The 25656-nt window shown below is 36.0% G+C and overlaps 8 protein-coding genes and 1 long non-coding RNA gene across 24 annotated transcripts; 4 read left to right on the top strand and 5 right to left on the bottom strand.

Moving 5' to 3' along the window:
- The first annotated feature begins 361 nt into the window (after window positions 1-361).
- On the top strand, window positions 362-2978 carry yki (Transcriptional coactivator yki). Of its 2 annotated transcripts, XM_015184318.2 has the most exons (5): window positions 362-1351; window positions 1533-1624; window positions 2218-2373; window positions 2680-2732; window positions 2790-2978. In XM_015184318.2, the coding sequence occupies exons 1-5, from the start codon at window positions 636-638 to the stop codon at window positions 2892-2894; spliced, it is 1122 nt and encodes a 373-aa protein (XP_015039804.1). In that variant the 5' UTR covers window positions 362-635; the 3' UTR covers window positions 2895-2978. The 2 variants fall into 2 exon arrangements, with proteins under 2 accessions (XP_015039804.1, XP_001360893.3); XM_001360856.4 differs by lacking the exon at window positions 2218-2373.
- LOC117183584 (uncharacterized) lies at window positions 2230-2790 on the bottom strand. The gene is made up of 2 exons (XR_004468714.1): window positions 2648-2790; window positions 2230-2584 (listed from the first exon to the last, which is right to left on the bottom strand). It is a non-coding gene; the product is annotated as an uncharacterized lncRNA (long non-coding RNA).
- A 558-nt stretch (window positions 2979-3536) lies between the features above and the next one.
- On the bottom strand, window positions 3537-5876 carry Rap2l (Ras-associated protein 2-like). Its single transcript, XM_002138454.3, has 4 exons — window positions 5406-5876; window positions 4295-4432; window positions 4098-4215; window positions 3537-3761 (listed from the first exon to the last, which is right to left on the bottom strand). Exons 1-4 carry the CDS (start codon window positions 5538-5540, stop codon window positions 3604-3606), a joined length of 549 nt encoding a protein of 182 aa, XP_002138490.1. The 5' UTR covers window positions 5541-5876; the 3' UTR covers window positions 3537-3603.
- A 1717-nt stretch (window positions 5877-7593) lies between these two features.
- RpL39 (ribosomal protein L39) lies at window positions 7594-8518 on the top strand. The gene is made up of 3 exons (XM_001360855.4): window positions 7594-7730; window positions 7818-7921; window positions 8374-8518. Exons 1-3 carry the CDS (start codon window positions 7611-7613, stop codon window positions 8420-8422), a joined length of 273 nt encoding a protein of 90 aa, XP_001360892.4. The 5' UTR covers window positions 7594-7610; the 3' UTR covers window positions 8423-8518.
- A 789-nt stretch (window positions 8519-9307) lies between these two features.
- Window positions 9308-10274, bottom strand: RpL12 (ribosomal protein L12). Its single transcript, XM_001360854.4, has 5 exons — window positions 10195-10274; window positions 10066-10127; window positions 9867-9940; window positions 9629-9809; window positions 9308-9573 (listed from the first exon to the last, which is right to left on the bottom strand). Exons 2-5 carry the CDS (start codon window positions 10100-10102, stop codon window positions 9368-9370), a joined length of 498 nt encoding a protein of 165 aa, XP_001360891.1. The 5' UTR covers window positions 10103-10127; window positions 10195-10274; the 3' UTR covers window positions 9308-9367.
- Window positions 10275-10366: 92 nt separating this feature from the next.
- ppk29 (pickpocket 29) lies at window positions 10367-17572 on the top strand. Of its 9 annotated transcripts, none has more exons than XM_033377397.1 (11): window positions 10367-10398; window positions 10442-10493; window positions 15684-16038; window positions 16111-16247; window positions 16303-16399; window positions 16457-16644; window positions 16720-16802; window positions 16871-16918; window positions 16977-17064; window positions 17117-17235; window positions 17314-17572. In XM_033377397.1, the coding sequence occupies exons 2-11, from the start codon at window positions 10486-10488 to the stop codon at window positions 17418-17420; spliced, it is 1230 nt and encodes a 409-aa protein (XP_033233288.1). In that variant the 5' UTR covers window positions 10367-10398; window positions 10442-10485; the 3' UTR covers window positions 17421-17572. The 9 variants fall into 9 exon arrangements, with proteins under 9 accessions (XP_033233288.1, XP_033233292.1, XP_033233290.1 ...); XM_033377398.1 differs by lacking the exons at window positions 10367-10398; window positions 10442-10493 and adding exons at window positions 14654-15451; window positions 15524-15578; XM_033377401.1 differs by lacking the exons at window positions 10367-10398; window positions 10442-10493 and adding an exon at window positions 12741-12803.
- On the bottom strand, window positions 11077-12667 carry eEF5 (eukaryotic translation elongation factor 5). Of its 2 annotated transcripts, none has more exons than XM_001360853.4 (4): window positions 12552-12667; window positions 11836-12043; window positions 11350-11551; window positions 11077-11283 (listed from the first exon to the last, which is right to left on the bottom strand). In XM_001360853.4, exons 2-4 carry the CDS (start codon window positions 12039-12041, stop codon window positions 11212-11214), a joined length of 480 nt encoding a protein of 159 aa, XP_001360890.1. In that variant the 5' UTR covers window positions 12042-12043; window positions 12552-12667; the 3' UTR covers window positions 11077-11211. The 2 variants fall into 2 exon arrangements, with proteins under 2 accessions (XP_001360890.1, XP_033233298.1); XM_033377407.1 differs by having other exon boundaries at window positions 12548-12569.
- sei (potassium voltage-gated channel seizure) lies at window positions 17556-23693 on the bottom strand. Of its 6 annotated transcripts, none has more exons than XM_033377391.1 (13): window positions 23597-23693; window positions 20211-21088; window positions 19902-20145; window positions 19599-19795; window positions 19358-19512; window positions 19167-19287; window positions 18994-19114; window positions 18794-18912; window positions 18543-18733; window positions 18341-18483; window positions 18085-18278; window positions 17905-17999; window positions 17556-17848 (listed from the first exon to the last, which is right to left on the bottom strand). In XM_033377391.1, the coding sequence occupies exons 2-13, from the start codon at window positions 21078-21080 to the stop codon at window positions 17710-17712; spliced, it is 2589 nt and encodes an 862-aa protein (XP_033233282.1). In that variant the 5' UTR covers window positions 21081-21088; window positions 23597-23693; the 3' UTR covers window positions 17556-17709. The 6 variants fall into 6 exon arrangements, with proteins under 6 accessions (XP_033233282.1, XP_033233285.1, XP_033233283.1 ...); XM_033377394.1 differs by having other exon boundaries at window positions 20211-20848; window positions 23597-23671; XM_033377392.1 differs by lacking the exon at window positions 23597-23693 and adding an exon at window positions 21547-21626 and having other exon boundaries at window positions 20211-20848.
- gammaSnap1 (gamma Soluble NSF attachment protein 1) lies at window positions 21662-23437 on the top strand. Its single transcript, XM_033377406.1, has 7 exons — window positions 21662-21799; window positions 21861-21928; window positions 22228-22343; window positions 22475-22669; window positions 22746-22816; window positions 22875-23232; window positions 23296-23437. The coding sequence occupies exons 1-7, from the start codon at window positions 21741-21743 to the stop codon at window positions 23329-23331; spliced, it is 903 nt and encodes a 300-aa protein (XP_033233297.1). The 5' UTR covers window positions 21662-21740; the 3' UTR covers window positions 23332-23437.
- Window positions 23694-25656: the final 1963 nt, after the last annotated feature.

Raw genomic sequence — 25656 nt, 5'->3', positions numbered from 1 at the left:
CTATTTGCGACAAAAGGTTTTTTTCCAGCACACACAGCTGATCAAATCTACAGTTGCGCTGCCACCAGCTCGATTAGAAACGACATATATAGAAATGAAATATAATGACATATGTACATCCATGACAGTCGATAGCTGCAGCACTATCAGATCCTAGCTCATATATTTATCTCGCTCACACTGCTTGCCCTGCCGTAAGATTTCAGAGCTTCAACTTTATTGCCTCCCATCACTATAATCATTATTAATTATTAATCATTATATACGAGCCAGGAACTCACATTTTGCATAAATATTTGAATTTAAATTTAATATAATTTTTATTTCCAGATATTCGGTCACATTTATTTCAGTGTACTATATCGATATAAGGTAATCGAATACTAAAATGTTGACAAAGCGTGCTGGATGGTGTTCCCGAAGTGTGTTTGTTTTATGTTGGCAGTTCCATTGAATTATTATTATTACTATTATTTATTGCAACGAAGTTTAATTTTAATTTAACAATTTAATGTTATACATTTGCCTATAATGACGGAGTGATACATATATGGATGAACATATATATATGCGCATACATGATTGAAAATAATTTTAATTAGTTACATTTGTACAATAAGATAAGTGTTCTTTTTATGTTAACGACGATGTCTACAAGCAATACAAACAGCATAATCGAGAAAGAAATCGACGATGAGGATATGCTCTCGCCCATTAAGTCGTCCAACAACTTGGTTGTTCGCGTGAATCAAGATACAGATGATAATTTGCAGGCCCTATTCGATAGCGTGTTGAATCCCGGAGATGCAAAACGCCCTTTACAGCTCCCCTTTCGCATGCGGAAGCTTCCAAATTCCTTTTTCACGCCACCAGCCCCCTCGCACTCGCGAGCAAACAGTGCGGACTCCACATACGACGCAGGCTCCCAATCCAATATTAACAAAACTGCGCAGCCCGTGGACGTGCAGCAGCCAGCCATCTCACAGATCCAGCCATCACAACAAAGCCGCCTGGCGATACATCACTTTCGCGCTCGCAGCAGCCCAGCCTCATTGCAGCAGAACTACAACGTGCGCTCCAGGAGCGACGCCAATCCGGGGCCCAGCGGCCAAGGACCGACGTATCCCGAGAACAGTGCCGAGTTCCCCAACAGTGCTGCCAACAATATTGAGCTAGATGGCATGAATACCTGCATGGGGGGCCAGGACATGCCCATGTCCACGCAAACAGTGCATAAAAAGCAGCGATCGTACGATGTGGTAAGCCCCATCCAGTTGCAAAGCCAACTGGGAGCATTGCCACCAGGTTGGGAGCAGGCAAAAACTAATGATGGCCAGATTTATTACTTGAAGTAAGTTATCACAAATACACCCATATGTACACATGTATTGAATGACACTATGGATCTACGAGATATGTGTATAAAATTATATCCGTTTTATAATTATAATGGCCCATCCTTGAATTTAATTCTAAACACGCTTTTAGATCATTAACATATAGAAATCTGATTCATTTGCATTTACTTTCAGTCATACAACAAAATCTACGCAATGGGAAGATCCAAGAATTCAATATCGCCAACAGCAGCAGCGCCTAATGGCCGAACGAATCAAGCAAAGCGGTAGGTCTTAAATCCGAATTTCAATCGGGGCTAGAAATGTACTGATGCTTTCGTTTAATTTCGAACCGTTCGATCTCACTAACCCCTGCGTGGAAAGGAAAAGAAAGGAAAGGGCAGGGGCAGCTCAGTAGAGAACCGAAAATAAATCAAGCTTCGACTGTACACATGGCAACTGACTGTTAATAAACCCAGATCATTCATGTATGCCATTTTTAATGAAAGGGTTTCGTTAGAAAACTTTATCTACACTATCCTCTGAACCCCAGAAAACATTCTTCTGCAGTGGACTCTAAGAGAGTTAGCAGAGATATGGTAGAGTCACATAAAAGAGAAGCGCGATGCGATGCAGTTCCCGCACGAGAAGTCCCAATAATAGATGGCCCAACAGATGGGCCTTAGAACGGGTGTTCTTTGGTTTAGCGTATTCGTGAATTCGTCCTATTATTACATGTTCCGAATTATGTTTCCCCCAATTAACACGCGTACTTGTTATTTTCAAAGGGCGCCAGGCCACATCCAATTCCAGATAGAATTCCGCTTTTGTTTTGCTTTTAATTTATTTTGGTTTGTAATACATTGTTTTTGTTTAATAGATGTTTTGCAAACTACAAAACAAACTACCACATCGACTATTGCTAACAGCTTGGGTCCACTGCCGGATGGTTGGGAACAGGCAGTTACTGATTCCGGAGATATATATTTTATAAATCACATTGATCGAACGACTTCATGGATTGATCCCAGAATGCGTAAGTCTTGTTCCACCATAACACACTAGCGTATACCATAGGGAATAGAATATTCCTCGTCCAAGTCCATGGGATCTGTTTCGCTATCAGTTATCTATCTCAAGATAACAAATGATATCGTGGATCTTCTGTGGGGGTTGGGGTAAATTCGCGTCATTCCCAAGGCTCTTTTGTGCGGATTTTTGAGACAGTTTCGAAGTGAAGTAAAAAGCTGATTAGGTTGAATAAACAATAAAATACATACATATGTACTCGTACAAACGTATATTCACACCTGTTTCCCCATCTGTTTTTCTTTTTTTCCAGAATCTGGACTTACTGGGCTTGACTGCCCAGATAACTTAGTGTCATCCCTACAGGTATGTAACTGATCTATCAGATAGTACTGGCACTATATGTTCGGTGTGTGTTTTCAGATTGAAGATAATATATGCACTAATTTGTTCAACGACGCACAGACCATTGTGAATCCGCCGTCTTCCCACAAACCAGACGATTTGGAATGGTATAAAATAAACTAATTCACATGTATACAAACTGTATTAGACCTAAAAGTTTTATATTTTGTATTATTCTAAATTAAATATTTTTCAAATTTTATAGTATTTATTTCTATACACATTATTGAAGCTTGTCTGGTGTGTGTTGTGCATTCATTTAAAACGTACGAATATGAGTCATGATTGTCATAAAACTGTGCGCTCTGCTATGCTCCCCCACATGCCCCAAGATTGCAGAAAACTGCACCAGATAATTCTGGCAGCAAGCATTACTACCGATGGCTCTTCGTTGGTTTGTCGATTGCACTGATCTGATTATGGTTGAGTAGACCATAGGCGTGGTCAGCAGCAGTGACTCATTCTGAAGAACACATCACCCCCTCTCTTCTGAAGCAGAATTTGTATCGCAGTGAAGACTGGGGTGAGGGCTTCCGCATGCGACGGAAGTGGGAGTTGTCGAGCCCAAAGAAATATGTAATCGTTCCGTAATGATATCCAATCTGCAGGATCTGGCATCCTGATGAGTATAGAAGACAGGGGGCTGTCGAAGAAGCCTGCGAAACTACTCCGCCTTTAACACAGTCACAGCAGGCGTCTTGAGCTTTGTTCAACTTGAATTGCATCCTCATAATTTCTTCAATAATGGTCAACACTCTTGGCATGTTCGTTATCTATTAAATATTAGTATTTTTATTTTTAACTATAATAATCTTACAATCTTACAAAATTTCTATAAAAGCGTACAACAACAGTAATTCTTTTTTTGCCGATTCTCCTGCGTCAAATTCATCTCGCGAACAATGGTTGCGAATACTTCATTAACGTTTATCCGATCCTTTGCTGATGCTTCGATAAATGGACAGTCCCAAAGCTGTGCCAAGGCATTACCTAAAAAATAAATTCAAATCAATTAAATGCGGTTTAATTGAATATACGGAGTGAGAAGGATGAGAGAAATAATGGTTAATAAGCAATACGACGAGCAATACATTTCTGGGATAATCGAATATTGAGTGGTATAATTTCAGGATGTGTCAGGAGTCTCTTAATAGACACATCTCTTTATTCTGTCTCAACTTTTAAATCGTTTATGCAAGCACCTATTATGATGTACGTCTATTCTTAGAAGCCATTGTTTGACGTTCAAAGGATTATCAAGTTAAATGCACAGGACTGCGATATAAATAGGAGCTCTTAATGATTTGTTTCAATTTGTACGCTTACCTTCAGCGGTGGATACCTCTCTTTGGCAATCTAAATCAAATTTATTCGCGACTAGTAGGATGGGTGCTGGCTGACTTCCTTTCACACGAGTGATGACATTTTTCATACTAGAAATATCCTGTTGGCCAAGAGAAGAGAGAAAATATTAGTAATTAATATTAGAGAAACTATCTTTAATGTTGTAAAACTATAAATACCTGAAATGTTTGATGGTTCGTAAGTGAATACATTACAATAAAGCCATGTCCATTCTTGATATATAGATCTCTCATGGAGGCAAATTGCTCTGTTCCTGCTGTGTCCAATATTTCCAAAACACAAGGCGAGCTGTCTACCTGTAAATAGTAGGAACAATATATGCATATTTACAAACTGATTCCACTTTATTTATGGATTACTATTATAGTACATTTTTTCTAGCGGACCGGACTCGTAGTAGTCAATCTAAATGTAAATAAATTAAAATTGCGCAGATGCAATGGCAAAGTACACACAAAAATGCTTTAAACGCCTTTAAACGGGGTTTGGGTGGGAATAGTACGTGCTGATTTAATAGTACGAGTTCTGTCTTTTGATTTGATTGAAAATGTTCAACTCAACCTTAATAAGGGTTATTTTTACGCCCACCCATCGCTGGGTATGTGCTGTCTGTGGAAAATGTCTCCTCCCTCCTGCCAGACGAAAACTTAAGACAATATGTATGAAATATGTACTTTGTGTGTACTATGTTCCTGCGTTTACTATTTTCCTAACATCCGGACAATATTTTATAAGGGAATGCAATGCTAGCGAAATCTTAGGCGCATAATTTGTATATTTGCCCCATAAATAAATAAATATAAATGTCACATGGATAATATATTGTGAATCGGCGGCATAAATTGATGTTGAAATTGACTTTAAAACCCTGTCCTCTCGATTTAACACCCACGCCTACGAGTATGCATAAATGTGCACATATCATATGCATGTAAATATGTACATACACACCCGTGGGCACGGATATACATGAATTACATAGTAGATTAATGTACGCTGTTTACATACATATGTGTGTATATATACATATATTTTTACATTTAAATGAGCATATAAACGTATATATAACAACAATATGTACATTTATTCTCGCATTAATACACACAAACATATGTATGCATACATATATTTGAGCAGACGTACATATGTATATGCATGCCTTTTGTGATTACGCATATGTATGTACATATCATGTGCGTTCGTGTGTGTGTTTCATGTAGAAATTAATTATGTCTGCTATGTTTTATATCCATATGAAAATTTACTTACCTCTATTTCCTTGCGATAGAAGTCCTCAATTGTAGGATCATACTTTTCAATGAAGCATCCCGAAACAAATTGAACGGTAAGGGCCGATTTACCCACTCCGCCAGATCCGAGCACAACAACTTTAAATTCGCGCATATTTAATCGAGTTTTTGTATTAGATGCGAATAATATAGATGCAAATGTATCCCCTGTACGTGTTTATACTGTACACTATTTATGTATATGTTATTTAAATAAAAAACAGTTTACAGAGAAAGATATTTTTGATGGATTGGCATTGCGCGTTAGTGCATGAAATGCATGTATACGTTGACAAATTGGCGTTCACTATTCCATAATCCTTACAATGGATTGTATTTTATACTTATCAAACACATATTATATTATAAAATATAATGAAATGATAATTGATAAATGATGACACTGACACTTATTGAAAATGGAACGGAGCAAATGTATGGAGGAAATGAAATAATGGTTTTAGAACGAAAAAATCTTAAGGCAGTTGCACACGATGGTGTGCCCAGATTTGTGAGCTCCCCCGATAGTCTTAACTGATAGATTTGCTTAAACTAAAATCAAAATGGGCTTAAAAAGATTTTTTGTGTCCAGAAAATATAGAATTAAATATGAAAACTAGGCCACAAGCCCACAGTAAAAAAAAAAATGGAATGCAACTTATCAAGATTTTAACTGCAGAAATTTATTAGAAGTAGTTAGTAGTTAGACTTTTGAGACATAATATTTTTATTTTAAAATTAAACGGATGTCAGTTTCAAAAGAAACAATAAAAACACTCCATTATATATATATTTTCAATATTCTAGAAAATCAAAAAGGCAGAAATATAGAGAATTGTATATATATATAGAGAATTATCTTTAGTGGTGTATTTCTACACTTAATTTAGAATTAGCTGTGCTAAAAACATGTTTGAGCTGAAACTGAAAACAACAACCGCTGGCGACAGCAAAAAAAAATAGTTGCAAGATTTTCGGACCGAGGATATATTAAATATGACAGAGCCGTCGAAGATAAACAGCTGACTGAGCAGCGTAGCCTATGGTCACACTATGGCGCTTGGAAAATTACATACAAAATATATCAGATGTATTTACATGAGATACATTTTTCGCTAATGAAAGTTTTCGAGATTGGAGGCCGTTTTATTTGGTAGAAGACGAGAAGACGGAAAAAGTCTTGCTGGAATGAAATGAAATTAGCGTGTTTTTGATCTCCCTATAATTTGCCCATACAATCGGGCTTTATTCGACTGCATTAATAAGATTTAACTTTACTTTAACATCTGCTGATTTCTGATGATAGTCGGTATTTTGTTTATCAAGTCTGAGTACCAGGGCGCGAAATTTCGTGACTTCTTATAGCCATAGTAAGTGGTGGCAGAAAGTTTCGTTATTTAACTGGTGCTGATGCGTTTATTCGGTATAATCGATTATATTTGCGCTTTTTGCCGCTTTCTACCTATCAGCGAAACTAAACAAAATAGTGACCAAAACAAAGAACAACATCTATAGGGAAAGGGATCAAATTAGCAAGTAAATAAATCATCAAGTGGTGCCGATCTGCAAAAACTGGGTTTCAAAATGTCGCATTACATCACAGATCAGTTTTTTTGCTCATCTCTCGTTTACCAATTCTGCGTTTTCTCTTAAAGATAGCATACCAGCTCCTCTTCTCTCTCTCTCTCTCTCTTTTCGGTCTATACTGCCTGGATATACCCCAGTGAGACTTATTTCGAGTTAACGACACATCATCCGTGTGTGGTTTTACAATACAGATAGTCGAGAAAAAATGGTATTTGATATATGTTGGTAGGAAGCATTACATGAAACATAGGAGCATGGAAGTAAAGGAATATTTCTGTCATATTTACGTTGTGCATATATATGTTTTGTTTTTTTATCTTCTTCTTTTCGCTTTGCCCTATATTGAACTTGTTACAGTATTCAAACGCAATGAGACTGGATATAGCGAGAGATATAAATGTTTAAGTTTTGAATTTTAGTGAGCATACAAAATATTGATTCAATTCAGGCTATGAAATAACATGTTAGCTTTTTATTTTATACGCTGTTCAAAAAGTTTTACGCATATAAAATTTTATATAGGAAGATAAAAAATGGTCTTATGTTTGCTACCCGTCTCCATGTTTAATTAAACATATTCTTCTACCACCGTTCCGAAATGTTAGTATCGGCAAACACTAATAGTGTTCTTCGATGTATACATGCAAATATCGAACGATGCGCATCCCTGTCCTTTCCTTCTTTCCGGTGTGGCTCGTTGAAACGGTCAGACAAAATGGTACGTAATCGATGAAATTCTTTGAAATCATAATACTGTATGTCAAGTTTCAATTACTAAAACAAATTTACTGTCTTTCTCCACTAGGCTGCACATAAATCGTTCAGAATAAAGCAGAAATTGGCTAAAAAGCTGAAGCAGAACAGATCGGTTCCGCAATGGGTTCGCCTACGTACTGGCAACACAATCCGGTAAGTAATGCTAATATCTCAATTAGCTGAAAATCTTGTACTGAAGTTGTGGTATTATGTTTTGTGGGCCGTGTCCTTTTTTCTTTGTTTCCCTTTGTTGTTAAATCACTTAAATATTTCCAATTAACTAATTTGTTCACCAGTATCGATTGTGTTCATGTAATGTTTCTTGTGTGGAAAGTATGTTTTTATGTTGTGATAATGGTTTTTTATTGATCCAAAATATATAAATTTTAACGCGCTGTCACGTGGTTTTTGTGTAAATCAAGACTGATAACAAAGTTTGCCGCCACGGATATAACAAAAACAAAACGTCTATTTGCGGTTAGTTGCAATAAATAGCTTGAATTTTGAGACATTTGATAGTTGGCGCACAATATTATGAAACTCTTCCCAAATACACAAATAGGCAATTTCGTGATTATTAATATTCATTTAACTTTTATTTGCAGGTACAACGCTAAGCGTCGTCACTGGAGGCGCACCAAGTTGAAGCTGTAAGCAGCTGATGTAGACGCATTTAATCCTGTGGAAATGCTAAATATCTTTTCAAGAATATAAAATAAAGATTCGTTACCGAAGTTCGGATTAAATAAATGGTTTAATTTATGATACACATGGATCTGGGATATGCGCAAATCAAGCATTACAAAAAAGATTACCGGCCACAGTTGATTTGACGGCATTCTTATTAGCCAGCTTTATGCCTCGCTACGAGTACTGCTCTATATCCCATTAAAATTATAAAATTCGACCAAAGTTAAAGCATTCTAAAACTTATTTGTCCTAGTGGAGGGTGGCGCTAATGTATGTGTTTGTCAAGCACTCCGATAGCAGTGAAATCTATATATGAAAGCCAATGGTGCAGCTTAAAGTAAATATATAATACTCTTCGATATTTGCACTGCCCACTGTTCATCTCGGCAACAGCCCTCTTTAGTCTCTTCATTTCGCACTCTATCGATCTCTCGAGCTCATTTAAACTTTCTTGCATTGGGCCTCGCTTGACTTTGACTAGAATGCACATTGTCAACAAACATTCTTCAATAAGACATGTCTGAAACCAATCTATTCAGTCCTGATCTACATAAATACCAACTGGGACCGTTGGGTTGACGTTGCTGTGGTCCGACGACGTTGTAGTATCACTCCCAGTCGACTTTAACCACCTGCCATTAGTTGGGCCAACATAGTCAAAGTTCCCATAGTCTCGGCTGAATTCATCCAATTGATATTACTAAAGACTAATTCCGCAACTAATCCTCATGTTATCAAGACTCTTGCCGTAGTGAGCCTCGATGATAGCTTTTCTATTATTTCATTCCTTAAATTTGTTTTTCACTTTGTGCACTATGTATAGCCGAAGTAAAATGCATTCCCGAGTAATTCAGTTATTACAAAGTGTAACACAAACGATTTATTTAGTCTTTGTCAAAAAGAAATCGTTTATTCTGCGGGGACCTCGAGCGAGCCGTCATTGAGCTCGTCAATAACATCATGGGGATGTTTGCCATCGACAGTGCATCCAACGCTCTGGGCGGTGCCCAGGACTTCTTTGCAGGTTCCTTTCAGTTCACGGGCCATCGACCTGGGCCTCATTGTACGTGCAATGGCCAAGATATCTTCAAAGGCGATGTTGCCACTGTGCTTAACTGGAATAAGACACGAATTTAGAAATCGGATACTGCACTGGATCTATAAACTTACTATTCTTTTGCTTCTTGCGATCACGTGGAGGTTCCTTCAGGGCCTTAATGATCAGAGACGCAGCCGATGGAACCACGGAGATGGTTGCCTGTCTGTTTTGAATTGTCAGACACACGGTGATCTTCAGACCTTTCCAGTCGGAAGTAGCCTTGGCAATGTCATCACCTACTTTTTTAGGGGACTGAAGTCATTTTGTTGAGACCGTTCCGGCAGGTAAACAAATCACATATGTACTCACCAGACCAAGTGGACCGATTTTAGGGGCAAGGGAAGATGTAGCTCCAACTTCGCCACCCACACATCGCATGTACACTGAAATTTGAAAGTAACACAGCATTTTTAATAGACATTTTTAGAATGAATTAGCATGCAAAAATTTACACATTTATTTATGAGTAATTTTGTAAATATATGTACAACGAAATACTTAAACGTACCCAATTTTACTTCCGTAGGATCAAATTTGGGAGGCATTGTTGTATCGTGGCTCAAAAGGCTGCTGTAATGTTAAGATTACATTAATATTAGACGATTTCTTTACAGACATATTTAGCTCTGTACTGTACCGCAAAAAGACACACAGAAAAAGAAAGAAGAAGCTTATCGATTTCCGGTTAGTGTGTGTTATTACCACCTATCGTCGACACTTATCGAAAATAAAAATAAAACAAATCGTTGTTACTACTATCGAATGGAACGTGGAAGTGAAACTAATATTAATAATAATATAAGCGCAATAATAGTTGTTTCTACTCAATGATTTTAGTGTGTTATTTATTTATATAATATCAGATTTATTCGGGTAAAAATAAGTTATGATTTTAACCATATCAATATTTATTGTGAAATGAACTGAAATGCGATGGTAAGGTCAGTCAAAAAATTGACGTGTCTGCTCAGTGATGGTCACTCTATTCTTTGTTTATTGTTTACATACATACATACCGACCATGTTTTATTTGCTAATTTAACCATTTTTCAGCCATTAAATAACGTAAGAGTATGTATGTACTCGTATATATACTTGATTATTTTAGCTTATATTCTTTTTCTGTAATTTGACCATTCGATTGGCCTATGTATGTACGCATATACGTAGCGTTGATTTCGGCCCAAGCTACGTTTGGGCGGAAATATTTGTATTGATCAAAATATTCTGAGTCTACTAGTCCACGATTTCCGTTCTTGTGTCCGTCACGACCTACCTTCACCAAAAAATTCAAGACCAAATCAGCAACATACATATGTACATGTATTACCGGCCGGCAGCCGGGTGCAAAGGCTTTAATATCGTTTTGTCTATATGTGTATGGAAAGTTCAAGAGGGTAAAGCAAGTTCAGTTCACTCCTTATTAAGATTAAAACTGTAGCAATTAATGTTGACGTTTAGGTAAAAAATTTTATTGGCAAACGTTTATTTTGTTACTTAGTTATTCAAACATGGATGCTTCGAGTTTCTGTTTTATTTATTACGATCTTCAGAACCAGATTTAAGATGTAGAGCCAACTAGCCTATAACAGCATCTTTGAATAAATTTGCTTCAGATGTAAATGCAACAGAAATTAACGGCAACACGTTTTGTTTATTTGTCCAGAGCCGTATTGTTCTTAGTTGCAATAACGCACTCCTCTCCACATGCTTTAAGCACAGTGCACTGCAAAAAGGAGAAATTAATAAATATGAACAAATGCCAGTGGGTGAAATATTTAAAGTATCTTACCAGTAACTCCTTGCCATTATCAAAATCAGCACGTAATGATTCGCCAATCTCACCATCTGGTACCTTCAAGTCTTCACGCAAGTCTCCGCCGTCCGACATTAGGGTGAGGAAGTTGTCGTCACTGACGGCAATCAACTGGAAGTCTTCACGTTTAACATGGGGAACATCCATGTTATGAGTAGATGGGCAAATATCCTCATATCTGTAATAAAAAGCACCAAAATACACGTGTGTTAAGAAATGTCAAGGTGCTTTGCCTGCAATCAAAATTTTTATTATAAATGCAATATGTTTTGGACATATTTGTATGTATTGGTCAGAAACTGGTTCGTACGTCTCTTTTAATTTGGTTTCTTTCTTAAGGGTGATAATTTTGAGATAAGATTATCACGCCATATAGAACTTACATATACATACACAAATACGAAAGTCCGAATACAAATGCAAACGTTAAATAAATCATTGGCTCACATAAAACATACTTACTTCTTGTTGGAAAAAATATCAATTCCAACCATATGAACTTTAGCATGTCCGTGCTTTCCGGTCTTGGATGTAGACATCTCGACAATTTTGCATGGCCTCGACTTCAACATAACAAATCCGTTTTTGCGTAGGGCCGAGCATTGCATCGGATAAGTGGTCGATGCTCCGGAATCGGCCGTGTCAAAATGATCGTCTAGGTCTGCCATATCTGCCACGACACAAGAATGTATTGATTAGTTAATTTATTTGTTACCAGCCTCGCACAAGACCACTGAAGTACATTCACATGCTACATATGTATATCCATTCATAAATTTGCAAGTTCATTGGCATATGTATGTATGTATGTAAATACATGTCTGCATATGTATATTCCGAAATACATATGTACACACACACACACACACTTAGTTTAAAATTGGCAAGTTACACTGCAATGTTCCATTATTTACTTTGCTAAAATTGTTGAGACATAGGACAATGCCAAGACCTGATCATTTTGTGTACTCAAGATATGTACATATGTATGTGTGTATGTCTGTATGTACACACTTTCTTCCACCTAGATTGCACATGAATGCAGTCATAGGTTAATTTTATTGCCGACTGCATTCTAACATTTCAAGCGCACAACCAGGGGGTTAAAACTTTTATCAAGTATGCCGAATGAATTTGCAAATTTTTAAGCCGCAAATTTATTAAAATAGCACACCTACTTGTGAATCAAGCGACTGTTCCAACCGAAGATGTAAAACGAAAGAACCCTGCTATCGAATGAGACTCACGTTTTGTTTCCGGTCGATAATCAACAAAACAGGAATGCCCAATGCCACTCTGAATTTTTCTCAATGTGCTCATCCGATAGATTATCATTTTTTGGAACGATGAAACTAAACTAATGAGAATTGACGATAGTTTCCGAAATTATTTAATTCAGAAAAAACAATAATAAAACTAACGTTTGAAAGGTGCGAAATAATATCTCTGTTATTTTAAATATTGACATGTATAATTGTAACTGTTTGCTTATTGTTGGTTAACTTTTTTAAAATAAACTTCAATTGGAAGGGACGGAATTACGGTATCATTTTCTATGTAATTTATCTTTTTTCCGCTGTGCGGGTGTGACTTTAGTTTCAATATTGGTTGTTTCAGCTTAATGCTGCCGCTAGATATAGTCATAATGGCCGATTCTGTGACCAACGTTGCTTTGTCTTCTATTATTCCGTCTGCCCGTGATCGAAGACCATTACTGTTGCTAGATTTCGTTGAGTTGCGTACGTGTGGGTGTTCGGTATCTTCAATTGTCTTGGACTTGCGAGTTGTAGAAGTTGAACGACGTTTAAATTTGCTGCTAAAGTCATTTTCACTTGTAATATTCTTTAACGGTTCGGGCAAAATTGTAGTATTTAATTGTTTCCGCCTTTGAAAGATCCTGCTTGTTTTTTTTTGCTTCAGTTTCAAATTACTTGTTTCTGTAATGTTGCGTGTAATTTCAACGGGAGTTTTTTTTGTTGATGTTATAATGCGGGCTTTTCTAAATGTCCTCTTTAGCTTAGGCCTTATCGTCGCTGGAATCGTGGACGTTGACGCTTCGATTAATTTATTATAATTGTCACTACTAGCTATTTCGGTCTTATTTTCTCGGTATTTCGGGGTTTCTTTTGTGGTTACAATATTTTTGAAATGTAGTTTTAGAGATTTTAATTTTCTCCGCATTATTGGTGTCATATTTTTTCTAACTTTTTCCGGTTTTAGGATGGGTTTAAAAGATTCTGTTGTTACAATTGGTAAGTAAGATGGATTTTCTTTGATGGTTTGCACTGTTGTCCAATTTTTGTAATTTTCTAATAGAAGTGCGAATTCAGTTGTTTCTGTAGAGATAACGGGATTCGCGCTGCTGCTGTACTCGACATCAAAAACGGTCATTGTTGTCTGTATCGGGATCGGGATCGGCGCTTCTGTCGTTGGTATCGCTTTAGTTGTAGTCTGAAGAACCTCAGTAGTAATGGAAGGGGGCATTTCAGTTGTTATAATGATAGGTTTCAGACGATACTCATTGGTTTCTTTTGCTGAGCTGTCTGTAAACCTATTCCCTGAACGAGGTAGAATCACATCATCAAGGGTAAAGTAGGTGTGAGTAATATAATTTAAGTATGGAAGACTAGTTGTTGTCAGTGCTAAATCGCTGGCCACGCTATTTAAGCTGCGAGTATATTCCTCTCTTGGAAAACGATTTAAAACATTCTTGAAACAGTCATCTGATGTTCTTGTGTTTGTTATACTTTCTTGGCATAAGGACCAGCCATTATTTGAAAAGTCGGAGTAATTCCTCTTATTCTCGACGCCTTTGGAAAATTCAGGATTGGGAATCGTTCCTGCCGTCAAAGGTACAAAGGGGTTGATGGGGCCCACGCTGTAGTCCGTTGTGGTTGTTGGCGTAGTTGGAACAGTGTTAACATTTCTAAAGACGCTTCTGGAAAATCATATAGACGTCAATGATTAAAATGCTAAGATAGGCTGACAAAGTATTGTAAATCTATTATACATTATAATAGATACCTTTTGGAAGATCCATATATATCATGGTATGGTGTAGGAGAATGTACATATCTGGGTAGCATGTGGATATTACGCATAAAGTTTTTTAATCGCATTTTGCCAACTAAAATTGGAGTCCTGGCATTGTACCAATAGAATTTTCTCAAAGCATTTGGTTGTTGTCTATAGAACATGTAAGGTGGAGGCTCTACAGGCCACATCTAAAAAATTAATTTTGGTTTATTGAAAAGTATCTTCTTGGATAAATGTTCAATTTTGAATTCATACCTGTCTACTTGGTCCAATGTAGGTAGAAGATGCAGTTATGTTAACTAGTACATAAGCGATTCCTAATGTAATATAATCCAATTGAAGTAAAAATATCCGTACATGTTAGGTTCTTAGCATCTCTTACCTAGTGTCATATAAATGACAACAATATTCACTTTCACTTTCCCCAACATATTGGTCAATACCTTTTTGCTGCAGACTACAAAAGACTACTTGCACTAACTAGTAAGCTGTATATCTGAAGTACTCCCATTTTGCTATCTTGTTGTAATACATATCGATGTGTCTATGTAGGCAACAACGTTAATACAGATGACTGAAGTATTGTTAACCTGGTAATCATTCACTCTGAAAAGGTATAATATCATTATATTCAATCTATCCATTCATCTTTATTATTAAATTTCTAAAGCACTTGATGTGTCAATCAAGTTTAACCAGCAGCTGATAGATGTGTTTAAATAATTATGACTAGGTAGGTGTTGATATTTTATGAATGACCTTTCCACATACATTTGATTAAGTGTAAGTGATCTTGTTTTAGGAGTTTGCAGATTCGGTTTGCAATCTCTTATTTCTCGGCGTGTGGGCTATGAAGCATGAAAATACACGCTTGGGCAAGCTCATCTTCTCTTTGATAATTGTTGCATCTCTGCATCATCCTTATACCCTTGCCTGAAGTACGTATGATTATTCACCACGTTGAACAGAAGTATGGGCGTCCACGGGAACTACACAAAATACATGTAGAAGGACTAATTGCACTAAGCACGGAATGTAGGGGGTAATTATATCATTTCATTGCCTTTTGATATTGATTTAAGTAAACGGTAAAAACCTATGGGAACAATGGCAGGAAAATATTGCAAAGCTGCTATAGGATTTTTACTAAACAGCTTTTCCAACAGAAGGTATGTTTTAATTTCTCAAATATACTTACAAAGTTTTACAATAATAATAATAAGTTAAACAATACAGATACTTCTTTTGATTCGATTACTCTCATTTAATTTCAGGTTTTTTTGGATATGTGTGATCCTTCTTTCCGCTTGGAATATGACTACGATTTTTCTTCTTATGAAGAACAGATCTGATACAGATTCGACAAGCATTGGGGTAACCACGTCGTATCTTAGTTGGATAAATACCTTCCCTGCCGTTAGCTTATGCTTGTCTAAAAACAGGATTACAAAAGAGTTTTCGGAAGCAGTGAAACGTCGCGCTGCTAACAACCAGTCTCCTTCGTATACATACATAAGAACATTGTATGATTACCTCTTTATAAATCCAAATAACTTGTATTTAAAAGAAGAATACTGCAAGGACCTCAATTCGACCTGTGGGGTTGATATTTTAGATATGAGAAAAGAGGTACATTTCTCCAGTTGCACAGATGTAGTTGTCTATTGAAATATGTACTAGTAACATTATCCCGTATCATAGTTGTTTGCCAGCTCGTGTACAGAGTTTATGGAACAAATTTACTTCTCTGAAAAACTTCTACCCAACTGCGAGGAAATATTCAAGTTTCACGAACTAGAAATGGGATATTGCTTTCTAGCCAACAACTTGATTGATTAGTAAGTATCAGAATTAAATTATTATTAGATTATTAATATTTTAAAATGTTTATAGTCAAAATATCGAAACAATGCCTTTGGTATATTCTTCATTGGACGAATACCGGAATCTAAGATTAGTTCTTCGAAGTGGCCTAATATATCGATACGATGTGTGTTACAATCAAATAATAAAACATAGAAACATGTATTTATAATAATGATTGTAGTTATACATTCACAGCCCTGAAAACCAGCCTTATTTTAATGCTTTATCCTATACGATTACATCGGATCCATCAGTACACAGTTTCAATGTGGAAGGAATAGACAACCACCACGATGTTATTGATGAACCAGTCTCTCAAAGAATGTGCAAATTCGATACGGAGACCAATGACAATAAGGTTCTATACAGGCAAGTCTTCAGTACTTTGCTGTAATACTGCATACACATAGCTATAAGAGATATATTAATCTAAAATTTTTCCAGTTTTTCCTCATGCATGTCGGAAATTCGAAGTGAAATTGAAATGAAACTCTGCAACTGTACTTTATTTAACCAGAGTGAACAAAGTATTTGCATTCTCATAAAATGATCATAAAATCTGTTTCCAATCTATCTTATTTCTAACTTAATTTAGATCCTCTAAAATATTGCGGAGTTGAAGGGATCGTGTGCTTGGACAAAGGTATTCTAGTAATTCCAAAGTAAATGCATTCTAAATATTGGATATAAAATTCTTCCAGAAAATCTAGCAACTAAAGTAAAGAGCTATGTTGGTTCTAATATGGTATGCTTACCATCCTGCATGGAACAACAGATAAGCTACGTTGGGTAAGTGAAAAAGTTTATTTTGAAACGGATTACGCTAACTAAAACATCTAAGGTCTCGAGAAAAAAATTTCAACGAATACGGTGATTCAATCATGGTCGAAATCGAAATAACATCACCACCAACAGCCAGATATTTCAGAGCAGTCACTCAAACAAAATTGGATTTAGTAGGTAAAATGTTATTTTCCAAAAGTTCTTGGAATTAGCATTTTTGTAGAGTTTATTTAAATATACTTTTTTGATTTCCAGTTGCCATTGGAGGTGTAATTGGCCTTTTCACTGGTGCATCCTTGTTGAACATCTTGGAAATTATTTCAATGATTTTTTCTAAGATTAGGATTATGTTTAAAAATTAAACGAGTCGCAGTTTCCACATAGCACATTCCGTCGAATCTCTCTCTCTCGTTCCGCCAACGAATTTACATCCGGCGGTTATATCTCGCCCACTCCACCAGAGTGCACACTGGTCGAGGAAGATTGTGAGAGAGAGATCTAAGCGCATCTAAAATATCATTTAATATACCATAATTTTTGACATACCGGATATAAATACATTTTAATTTGCTGGTTGTACAGACTTAGGTGCAAGGTGCTTTTGTGCCTTTTAAATGGCCATATACATCTGCAATCTAATTGTATCTGTGCTTAATTATTATTTTCAAATAGATCTAAATGATAGTTTGCGATTTCATTTTCAATGAATATATTAAGATCTCGGGAGTTCTCCGTTTTCACTTTATGGACAGAAGTATTTAATTTATGATTTTTATAACGTAATCCAACTCTGAAATAAAGAAATGAATTATACCTTAAAGGGTAATTATATTGTATAGAGCTTACATTCTTATAGAAGGTATATCACTTGAGCTCCTCATATTATCAGAATTCCTTGCCCTCAAGTAGCGATGTTTAACGTCGACACCGCAATTATCGTCCTGTAAGATGCATGATTAAAATTATTACACGTTTCTGAACATAAAGTGAGGAAATTTCGTTTCCAATGAAAATTTGCTTGCTTACATCTCTCATATTGTATGTAAGGACCAGGTTGTTAACGAAACTTTCAAGAAATTCAGGATACAGATCAAGAACGTCCAGCAAGTCATCTCTGTGTATCTTATGAATGTCGCAATAGGTCAGCGCCCTAACGACACCATTAGATTTACCAAGCGTTGGGTACATGCATGGGTTCTCGCCAAATATGTCATTTTTTCCTGAAACAAATTATACAACGGTAACAAGGATTGCCTTAAATAAATAACATTTTATGTTTTACCTAAGACGACGATCGCGTTACTGTTTCTTTGAATTTCTATCGATCCTCGTGCAATAAAAAACAAAGAGGTGAGTACATCTCCCCTGTGTACTAATATGTCCCCTGGTGGCGCATGAGTGGTTTTGAATTTAAGAGAGAAAGCTCTGCAACAAATTTATAAATGTACATATGTGGAATTACTTCAGTTCTGTCATATACACACCTCAAGCATCCTGGGCTAGCGTTTGAAAAGGCTGGGCACGTTGTCAATAGCTTTCTATTTAAATGCAAACATATATCTGCTTGGAGACACTCTGGAAAGCCTTTCAAGAGCGAGTTCATATCAATTCCATTGGTGTATGTCCACGCATGTTGAAAATATTCTTCCAGTCTCTGTCTCAGAGGATTTGGAATCTAGGAAATCATAAAAATAAACATAAATGGTTGTAATCGGTTTTAATCTTGACAAATTACCTGGTGAAAGCGCACGAATTCCCGAACGCGCAACATTTGAGTATGGTACCTTGCAGTTCCCGAGTAAAGTCTTTGTATTATAGCTGACACGTTTCCAAAAATACTGGCATACATGAGAGCTTTCCAGATAAAAAAGAACGTGCTCAAATTAATCGCATTACAAATGATACATTTACATAAAAAGAAACTCGTTAACGTACATCCAACTAGCATAACACATATTGTGAACGCTTTTTCGGCATCCGTGTTAGGCGCAACATTTCCAAATCCAACAGAGGTGAGGGACGTAAATGTGAAGTACAAAGCTGTAATATAACGTGACTATGCACAAAACCGAATCAGAATTAATGTTTCAAAAGAAATATTTGAGTACCTTTATTGAAGGTCCACCAGTTTTGTTTTCAAAATAAGGCTCTTGAATATCAAAAGATAGGGAATGCAACCAGCCTATATTTTTCGTAGCCATTGATTTTTCAGCGTTTCCAATTGCGTACCTGAAGGAAATAGATATACAAAATTAGAAAAATTCTCACAGTAACAGTAATTTTAACATTAAGAACGTACCATATGCAGGCCAACCAATGGGCAATCAAAATAAACGTGGCCATTAGCAATATAAGTACAGCGGCACCATATTCCGAATACCGGTCAATTTTACGTGCAACACGAACCAATCTTAAGAGTCGAGCAGTTTTTAGTAGTCCGATTAGGGTAGTAGTCTGAGAAATGTTGTAAGAATTTTACTTTTATTAGTGGCTGATCGCAGGTTAATCTTAGTTTGGACCCATGGGTGGGTCAAATATACCTCATCGCTTACCTCATCGGTCTCATCATCGCCAACCAGAAGCAAGTCGAAGGGAACCGCTGCCACCAAATCAATAAGGAACCATCCGCTCAAATAATGAACGGCTATACGTCCTGGATGGGATACCACTTCATCCTGACCGTTCACAAAAGTAGTTCGAAAGTTAATAAGAATGTCGACGATAAATGTAACGTCGACTGAAATAATTCATGAAGATTAGTAAGAGCTACAGGAACGGTCATAGACTATTCATTTAATTACAAAATTCATAACATTCGAGGACCTTGAAGTACAAATACGTACCGATTAAATCTATTATGACAATGGGATCTGAGTTTATATATTTGTTATTTCTTCTTTGGTAATCTTTTTCACCCAGCAGAAATGCAGCAACATAGGGCGTGAATATTGCAGTATACATAACAAGTATTAATATAATCCAATCCCATACAGCTTTGAATGGCGAGTAGTGCAAAAGGGTCCATTTATGGTACTTGTTGTTTTGCAGCTTCTGGTCATGTAATATGTTCCCTCGTAAAGAAATAATCTGAAAAGTAATGAAAGTTACTGAACGGTTCAAGAGTACGATTCATGTGATTAAAATATACATACCGTCTCAATGGGTTCTTGCATCTTGGGTTCACTCTTTGATCCAAGCAGAGCTTCTTTATCCAAAACATCGTCGAAGTGCTCTCCCAATCCGTTCTCAACCGACTTCTCAATCGGGCGGTTGTACTTGATATTATTAAGCATGCATTCATAAGAGCTGCTACTACCCTTATGACTTCGATAAACATCATTATTGTTTTTATACGAACAAAACGATTCGCACTCTCTCTCTGAACTCTGATACCGAAAATATAGTTTCTTTTTATCGCATTTCACACATTTTTTGACCGTTTTTTGATTGATATAGCTTTTTGATTGGGTCGACTTAATATCACCTCTCGCAGTAATATTAGATGGTTCAAGTTGATGTTCACTTCTAATAGTTTTGACTCTCTTCAAACATTCTTTTTTATTATTAATTTGTAATATCAGAGGCGAAAAGTAGCAGTCGGCTATATTCCATTCACTGTGCTCGTATTTCCCTTCAGCTTTCGATTTGATTTTGAGATCAATGGAAACGCTGCTGTCACTGGCCCGTAGGAATTTATGATAGACGAGGGTGCCGTGCTCCGCCACATTTTTCGGGAATCTTGATAAACTCTCCTTTTTGTCATCGAACATACTGGCGTTTATCAATATATCTGAAACAAAAACTTGTTTCTTTTCAGTTTTGTTGAGGTTGCACATGAGGGAAAATAGTTCTCTTTCAACAAATTTATTAGACTTTGTTACACAATTTCTTTTAAACTCTTTCAAAGGCGGCTTTTTTGCGGCATCGTTGATATTGTTATTGGACATGTACATCTCACACTGTTGCACTATCTTATCCAATTTTCGGATTTCGCTTAATTCTACACAAGATTTGTGGGACATTTTAATATCTGTAAAATATTTAAAAGTAATACAATTTAGATTTTGATCTAGAAAGCCAATCGACCACTGTAATAGACCTAATGAATAATCTAGGTCAAAATATCCAATCAAAATCACGCCGCGGCAGTCAAGCAATCCTAAGTTTCATACTCCTCCTCTTACCTCGGTGCACAGTTTAATTAAAGTATAAAAAGGAATTCCTTTCAGTTTCAATCTTTACATCTGTTTGCAATTTTCCAAAAAGTGTTTCAAGAATGTACCCACATATTTATATTAATACGAACGCAGTATGCAATACACAGAGAAAAATCATAGCTAGTTCAAAGATAAAAATTTTTATTTCGACCATGATTTTTTAAGTAAAGTTACTGTAGTTGTGAAGTAAATGTATTTCAGAAGTCGCAACATAGTACAATGTCAAACACATTTTTGTAAAGCACATTATATTGTCAGAATTAGAACAAACCCATTTTAAAACTAGTTTAGAACATTTTTCCAGTGTATGCAAAAAACTGGGACAACTAACGGGCATGCGCTTCCCATCGATTGTGTAAAATTACTGTACCTAAGCCGTGGTGTTTTATCTGCAACACTCGGCCACACTAATATAAATGTAAACAATTGATTTTTCCTGCAAAATCTACAAAAAATTTATAAAAAATGTCTGCTGCCAAAAAAGTGGCCGAAGCGGAGGAACTAGTTAGACAGGCAGAGAAAAGGTAGGTGTCAATGTTTTATATACCTAAATAGCCAATGAACAAATCATCAATGACATTGCAGTCTAAAAACATCGCTCTTGAAATGGGTACCTGACTATGACAGTGCAGCTGATGAGTATTCCAAAGCTGGTAAAGTACATTTGTCTAAATCTATGTTTATATACATTTACCAGATATATTTTCGGGATACATAAGTACACCAATGAACGTAACAAATCTTTAAAAACTGTTTTCGTGGCTCTGTTGGATTTGTAGTTGTCTGTGTATATACATATACACTTTGTGTATAGGGATACATACGTATGTGCATATGAATGCATGTTTTTGTACATGTAAATAAAGATTAAATCGAAAACCTCATTAATATTTCTCCCAGATCACATATTTTGTAGTACCTGTATAACCATTTATCATTCAATTATTTCCAGCTACTGCATTCCGAATAGCAAAAAATTTTGATAAAAGCAAGGTTTATCAATTGAAGGCCATTGAGTGTTACAAAAACAACAAATCTTGGTTCCATGCCGCAAAATGTTACGAGCAGGTGTGTATAATCATGCTGGTACTTTAACTGACAGCTTGTATAAGGCCTTAACAGTCAACATTACAAGGTTTTCCAAAGAGAAATAAGATGAAAACTGACTTTATATTGTATAACATTTGAATATCTTTAAGATTGTTTTGCTATCAAAAGATACAGACAAACTATTGGAGATTGAAGAATACGTGAACAAAGCTTGTAGCTTATACCAACAACATGGTTCGCCGGAAGCAGCCGCATCCGCTTTGGATAAAGCTGCCAAATTAACTGAACAAAAGCATCCTGAGATGGCTCTACGATTCTACCAGCATGCTATAGAAGTAATAATGGTAAGTCAAGTCTTTGATACATAAGTATCTTTTTAAATAACATTTAAAACAATTTAATTAATTGATTTATTTTCAGATTGACGACTCCATCCGTCAGGCAACTGAATATTCATCCAAAGTGTCACGAATACTAGTCAAATTAAGGAGGTAATACAGTTACAATTTCAATGACAGTATTATGTATAAAGTCCACCACTTATTTCAGATACGATGAAGCAGCAAAAGCAATTCTGAAAGAGATGGATCTAAATCAGCAAACGGAATCCTATGGCCAAATCGGGCGCTTGGTTGTGGCTTTGGTGCTGGTTCAATTAGCCCGCGGCGATTCAGTGGAAGCAGAAAAGGCCTTCAAGGAATGGGGAAGTTGTTGCGAGCCCGAAGAGGTGTCTACACTGCAAACACTTTTAAATGCATTTGATGAAGAAGATGCTGAAATGGCGTCCAGAATGTTGGCAACTCCATTTATCAGACATATGGATGTGGAGTACGCGATTTTAGCTAAAAATATTCCATTACCAGAAGGTATGCAGCTGGAGAAGAAATCCGAAGATAATGCTGGCATTGTAAGTTCAATTTTCGCGAGTTACACGAAGTACACTAAGTAATCATTTTTTTCTAACACCTAGGCAACCAACGAAGACGAGGACGAAGGAATATGCTAATTTTGTTAAAGGTTTACAGCTTTCTTCCCTAGAAAATCATAATTATAGTTAATCTGCAAGCTAATATCCCCCTTAAAATAATTGTTAAATAAAATATTAATCACAATCGTTGTATTTTATTCTAATAAAAAAATATTTTAATGTTTGATCTATAAGGAAAACTTATAAATATACATACTACAAGCATTTGAATGTATGTATGTAATATATATAGCGACAAAGTAATACAAATAATATGAGTTTGTTCATAGTAATTGATGTTTACCTGGAAATGGGTTTTTTCTTCATATATGTATCATGTCAGTGATCAGGTATCAGTGATCCGACGGTTTACGCGTCTGTCCACGGATCCTACGTCAAACCACTAACCATACAGTATACAGTATACTGTATGGTTAGTGGTCAAACGCCTCCTTTCGGCACATCGCACAGCTGCTTTGTCTGACACTGCCAGATCGTCGTGCTGCCACTTCGATTGGCAAATAATAGCAAAAGATTTAATTTATAAATTAATGGACAACTAGGAATTAAATTGAAATACATTGAATGGTTTTAATATGTTAATATACAGTCTTGCTGCGGATTCGATAGTGTTTAATTTCCAAACTGTTTTGAGATATATCACTTGATAAAGAAATGTGTTTCTCTTTTGAAAATTGAAATATTTGAGTTGAACCATGCATCCGGCTTGGCAATATTATTATTATGAAAAAAAAAAATAATAAAAAACAAACGAACGTCACCTGTAACCGGTGCCAGCTATTGATATTGATATTTAACCTGTCAACGTAAAACGCAAATAAATTTATTGAAATATTAAGATATACGAAAATAAATTTCCGATGGTATTAATAGAAATTTCAAACATCAGCATAAAGGAATATATTTTTTAAAGCTAAAAAAAATGGGCATTTATGTAGTACCATTCTTAAATCGTAAGAATCTTGCATGGCTGATACAAAATAATTCCGTGTACTCCTGATGTGCCTGACAACTCCGCTAAAAAAATTCCCCGTTTATTATATTTTCAACGATATAAAGAAATCCAATAAAAGCAAATGTTTAAAATAGGCCAGTCAAGTAGAAAATTGATTCACTAATCGGATAAAATTATGTGGGCATGACAAAATGTTTCATCTAGCTATATTCGACGGAATATCAAAGTTAAACAAAAGGAACGACTACCCTCATTGTTTTTTTTGTGTGACCATTTTCGCTAAAACCTCTTTTTACGCAAAATGCAAAAAAACAAATGTTTAAAATAGGCCAGTCAAATAGAAAATTGATTCATTAATCGTATAAAATTATATGGGCATAGATAAAGGCCCGGTTGACAACATTTAAGTCCTTGTCGCTCACATTCAAAAAAGTTCGATTTGGCGCGCACCTTTCGGTATATTTTTCAAGTGAGACCGTATATACTGTAGAAACTGGTTTTCGCCGCGCTCCCATGTGGTGTTTTTTAGTGCTAAATTGTATTTTTGTCATCTATTAATTTCATTTTCAATATTATATAAAAACCCAATAAATGCAAGTTTTTTGAATAGGCCAATCAAGTATAGAATTGATTCATCAATCGTGCAAAATTGAGTGGGCATGGCTAAATATTCCATATAGATAGTATTATTCAACGGAACAAAGAATATGAGAAAATTTGAATTCGCCGCAGTTCGCCGCAGTTCGCCGCATTTTGCCCCAATTCGCTTTAGCAACAATGAGTCTCATTCCATACACAAATGTTGCGCATTCCATACACAAAAGTTGCGGCAACATTTACTTGAAAACCGTTTTTTGGTCAAAATAAAATATATAAAGGTAATTAAAAGAAACAATCTTGTAGAAAATGCATTTATCTATGGGATGAAGCTAAGTGGGCAAATCTATATAGCATGAAATACACGCAATACCCGATTCGCCGCAGTTTCGCTATTGCAACAATGAGTCCCATTCCATACACAAATGTTGCTAATTCCATGCACAAATGTTGCTAATTCCATGCACACATACCCTGGGGGAAATGGATGTTATAGAATTGTGAATACGTTTGTCTTCCAAGGCTCAGTAGGTATCAGGATCGAGATAAATATCCACAAGATACTAATAATGTACTTGAATATGTCTAAGGAATATCAATTTGAGAAAAGGTCTTTATAAATCACGTTTCATCTTCATATAAAATTAACAAAATAGGGTATACAAAGGCCTACACGCAACATAGTGACTCTTTTTTTGTTGGACTTTTTCGTTCAAACCTTTTTTTACAATAAATACAATAAAAGCAAGGATTAAAAACTATCCAATCTTGTAGAAAATTAATTCATTAAT

The sequence above is a fragment of the Drosophila pseudoobscura genome, chromosome 3 (genome assembly GCF_009870125.1).
Source record: "Drosophila pseudoobscura strain MV-25-SWS-2005 chromosome 3, UCI_Dpse_MV25, whole genome shotgun sequence".
NCBI lineage: Eukaryota > Metazoa > Arthropoda > Insecta > Diptera > Drosophilidae > Drosophila > Drosophila pseudoobscura.
This window is presented reverse-complemented; position numbering and strand designations above follow the sequence as displayed.

Coding starts and splice junctions, on each gene's coding strand:
- eEF5 (XM_001360853.4), bottom strand. CDS start 12,041: ATGGCAGACCTAGACGATCATTTTGACACGGCCGATTCCGGAGCATCG. Junction 11,552..11,835: donor GATATTTTTTCCAACAAGAA/GTAAGTATGTTT, acceptor TTTTTATTACAG/ATATGAGGATATTTGCCCAT. Junction 11,284..11,349: donor ATAATGGCAAGGAGTTACTG/GTAAGATACTTT, acceptor TCCTTTTTGCAG/TGCACTGTGCTTAAAGCATG.
- sei (XM_033377391.1), bottom strand. CDS start 21,080: ATGTCCCACAAATCTTGTGTAGAATTAAGCGAAATCCGAAAATTGGAT. Junction 19,115..19,166: donor CTGGTGGACCTTCAATAAAG/GTACTCAAATAT, acceptor TTTTGTGCATAG/TCACGTTATATTACAGCTTT. Junction 18,000..18,084: donor TTACATACAATATGAGAGAT/GTAAGCAAGCAA, acceptor TGCATCTTACAG/GACGATAATTGCGGTGTCGA.
- ppk29 (XM_033377396.1), top strand. CDS start 15,508: ATGGGAACAATGGCAGGAAAATATTGCAAAGCTGCTATAGGATTTTTA. Junction 16,039..16,110: donor TTTTAGATATGAGAAAAGAG/GTACATTTCTCC, acceptor CCCGTATCATAG/TTGTTTGCCAGCTCGTGTAC. Junction 16,400..16,456: donor GCCTAATATATCGATACGAT/GTGTGTTACAAT, acceptor TAATGATTGTAG/TTATACATTCACAGCCCTGA.
- gammaSnap1 (XM_033377406.1), top strand. CDS start 21,741: ATGTCTGCTGCCAAAAAAGTGGCCGAAGCGGAGGAACTAGTTAGACAG. Junction 21,929..22,227: donor TGATGAGTATTCCAAAGCTG/GTAAAGTACATT, acceptor AATTATTTCCAG/CTACTGCATTCCGAATAGCA. Junction 23,233..23,295: donor CCGAAGATAATGCTGGCATT/GTAAGTTCAATT, acceptor TCTAACACCTAG/GCAACCAACGAAGACGAGGA.
- Rap2l (XM_002138454.3), bottom strand. CDS start 5,540: ATGCGCGAATTTAAAGTTGTTGTGCTCGGATCTGGCGGAGTGGGTAAA. Junction 4,433..5,405: donor TCTATCGCAAGGAAATAGAG/GTAAGTAAATTT, acceptor TACTATTTACAG/GTAGACAGCTCGCCTTGTGT. Junction 4,216..4,294: donor CGAACCATCAAACATTTCAG/GTATTTATAGTT, acceptor CTTGGCCAACAG/GATATTTCTAGTATGAAAAA.
- yki (XM_015184318.2), top strand. CDS start 636: ATGTTAACGACGATGTCTACAAGCAATACAAACAGCATAATCGAGAAA. Junction 1,352..1,532: donor GGCCAGATTTATTACTTGAA/GTAAGTTATCAC, acceptor ATTTACTTTCAG/TCATACAACAAAATCTACGC. Junction 2,733..2,789: donor ACTTAGTGTCATCCCTACAG/GTATGTAACTGA, acceptor GTGTGTTTTCAG/ATTGAAGATAATATATGCAC.
- RpL39 (XM_001360855.4), top strand. CDS start 7,611: ATGTTAGTATCGGCAAACACTAATAGTGTTCTTCGATGTATACATGCA. Junction 7,731..7,817: donor TGAAACGGTCAGACAAAATG/GTACGTAATCGA, acceptor TTTCTCCACTAG/GCTGCACATAAATCGTTCAG. Junction 7,922..8,373: donor CGTACTGGCAACACAATCCG/GTAAGTAATGCT, acceptor TTTTATTTGCAG/GTACAACGCTAAGCGTCGTC.
- RpL12 (XM_001360854.4), bottom strand. CDS start 10,102: ATGCCTCCCAAATTTGATCCTACGGAAGTAAAATTGG. Junction 9,810..9,866: donor AAATCGGTCCACTTGGTCTG/GTGAGTACATAT, acceptor AAATGACTTCAG/TCCCCTAAAAAAGTAGGTGA. Junction 9,574..9,628: donor TCGCAAGAAGCAAAAGAATA/GTAAGTTTATAG, acceptor GTCTTATTCCAG/TTAAGCACAGTGGCAACATC.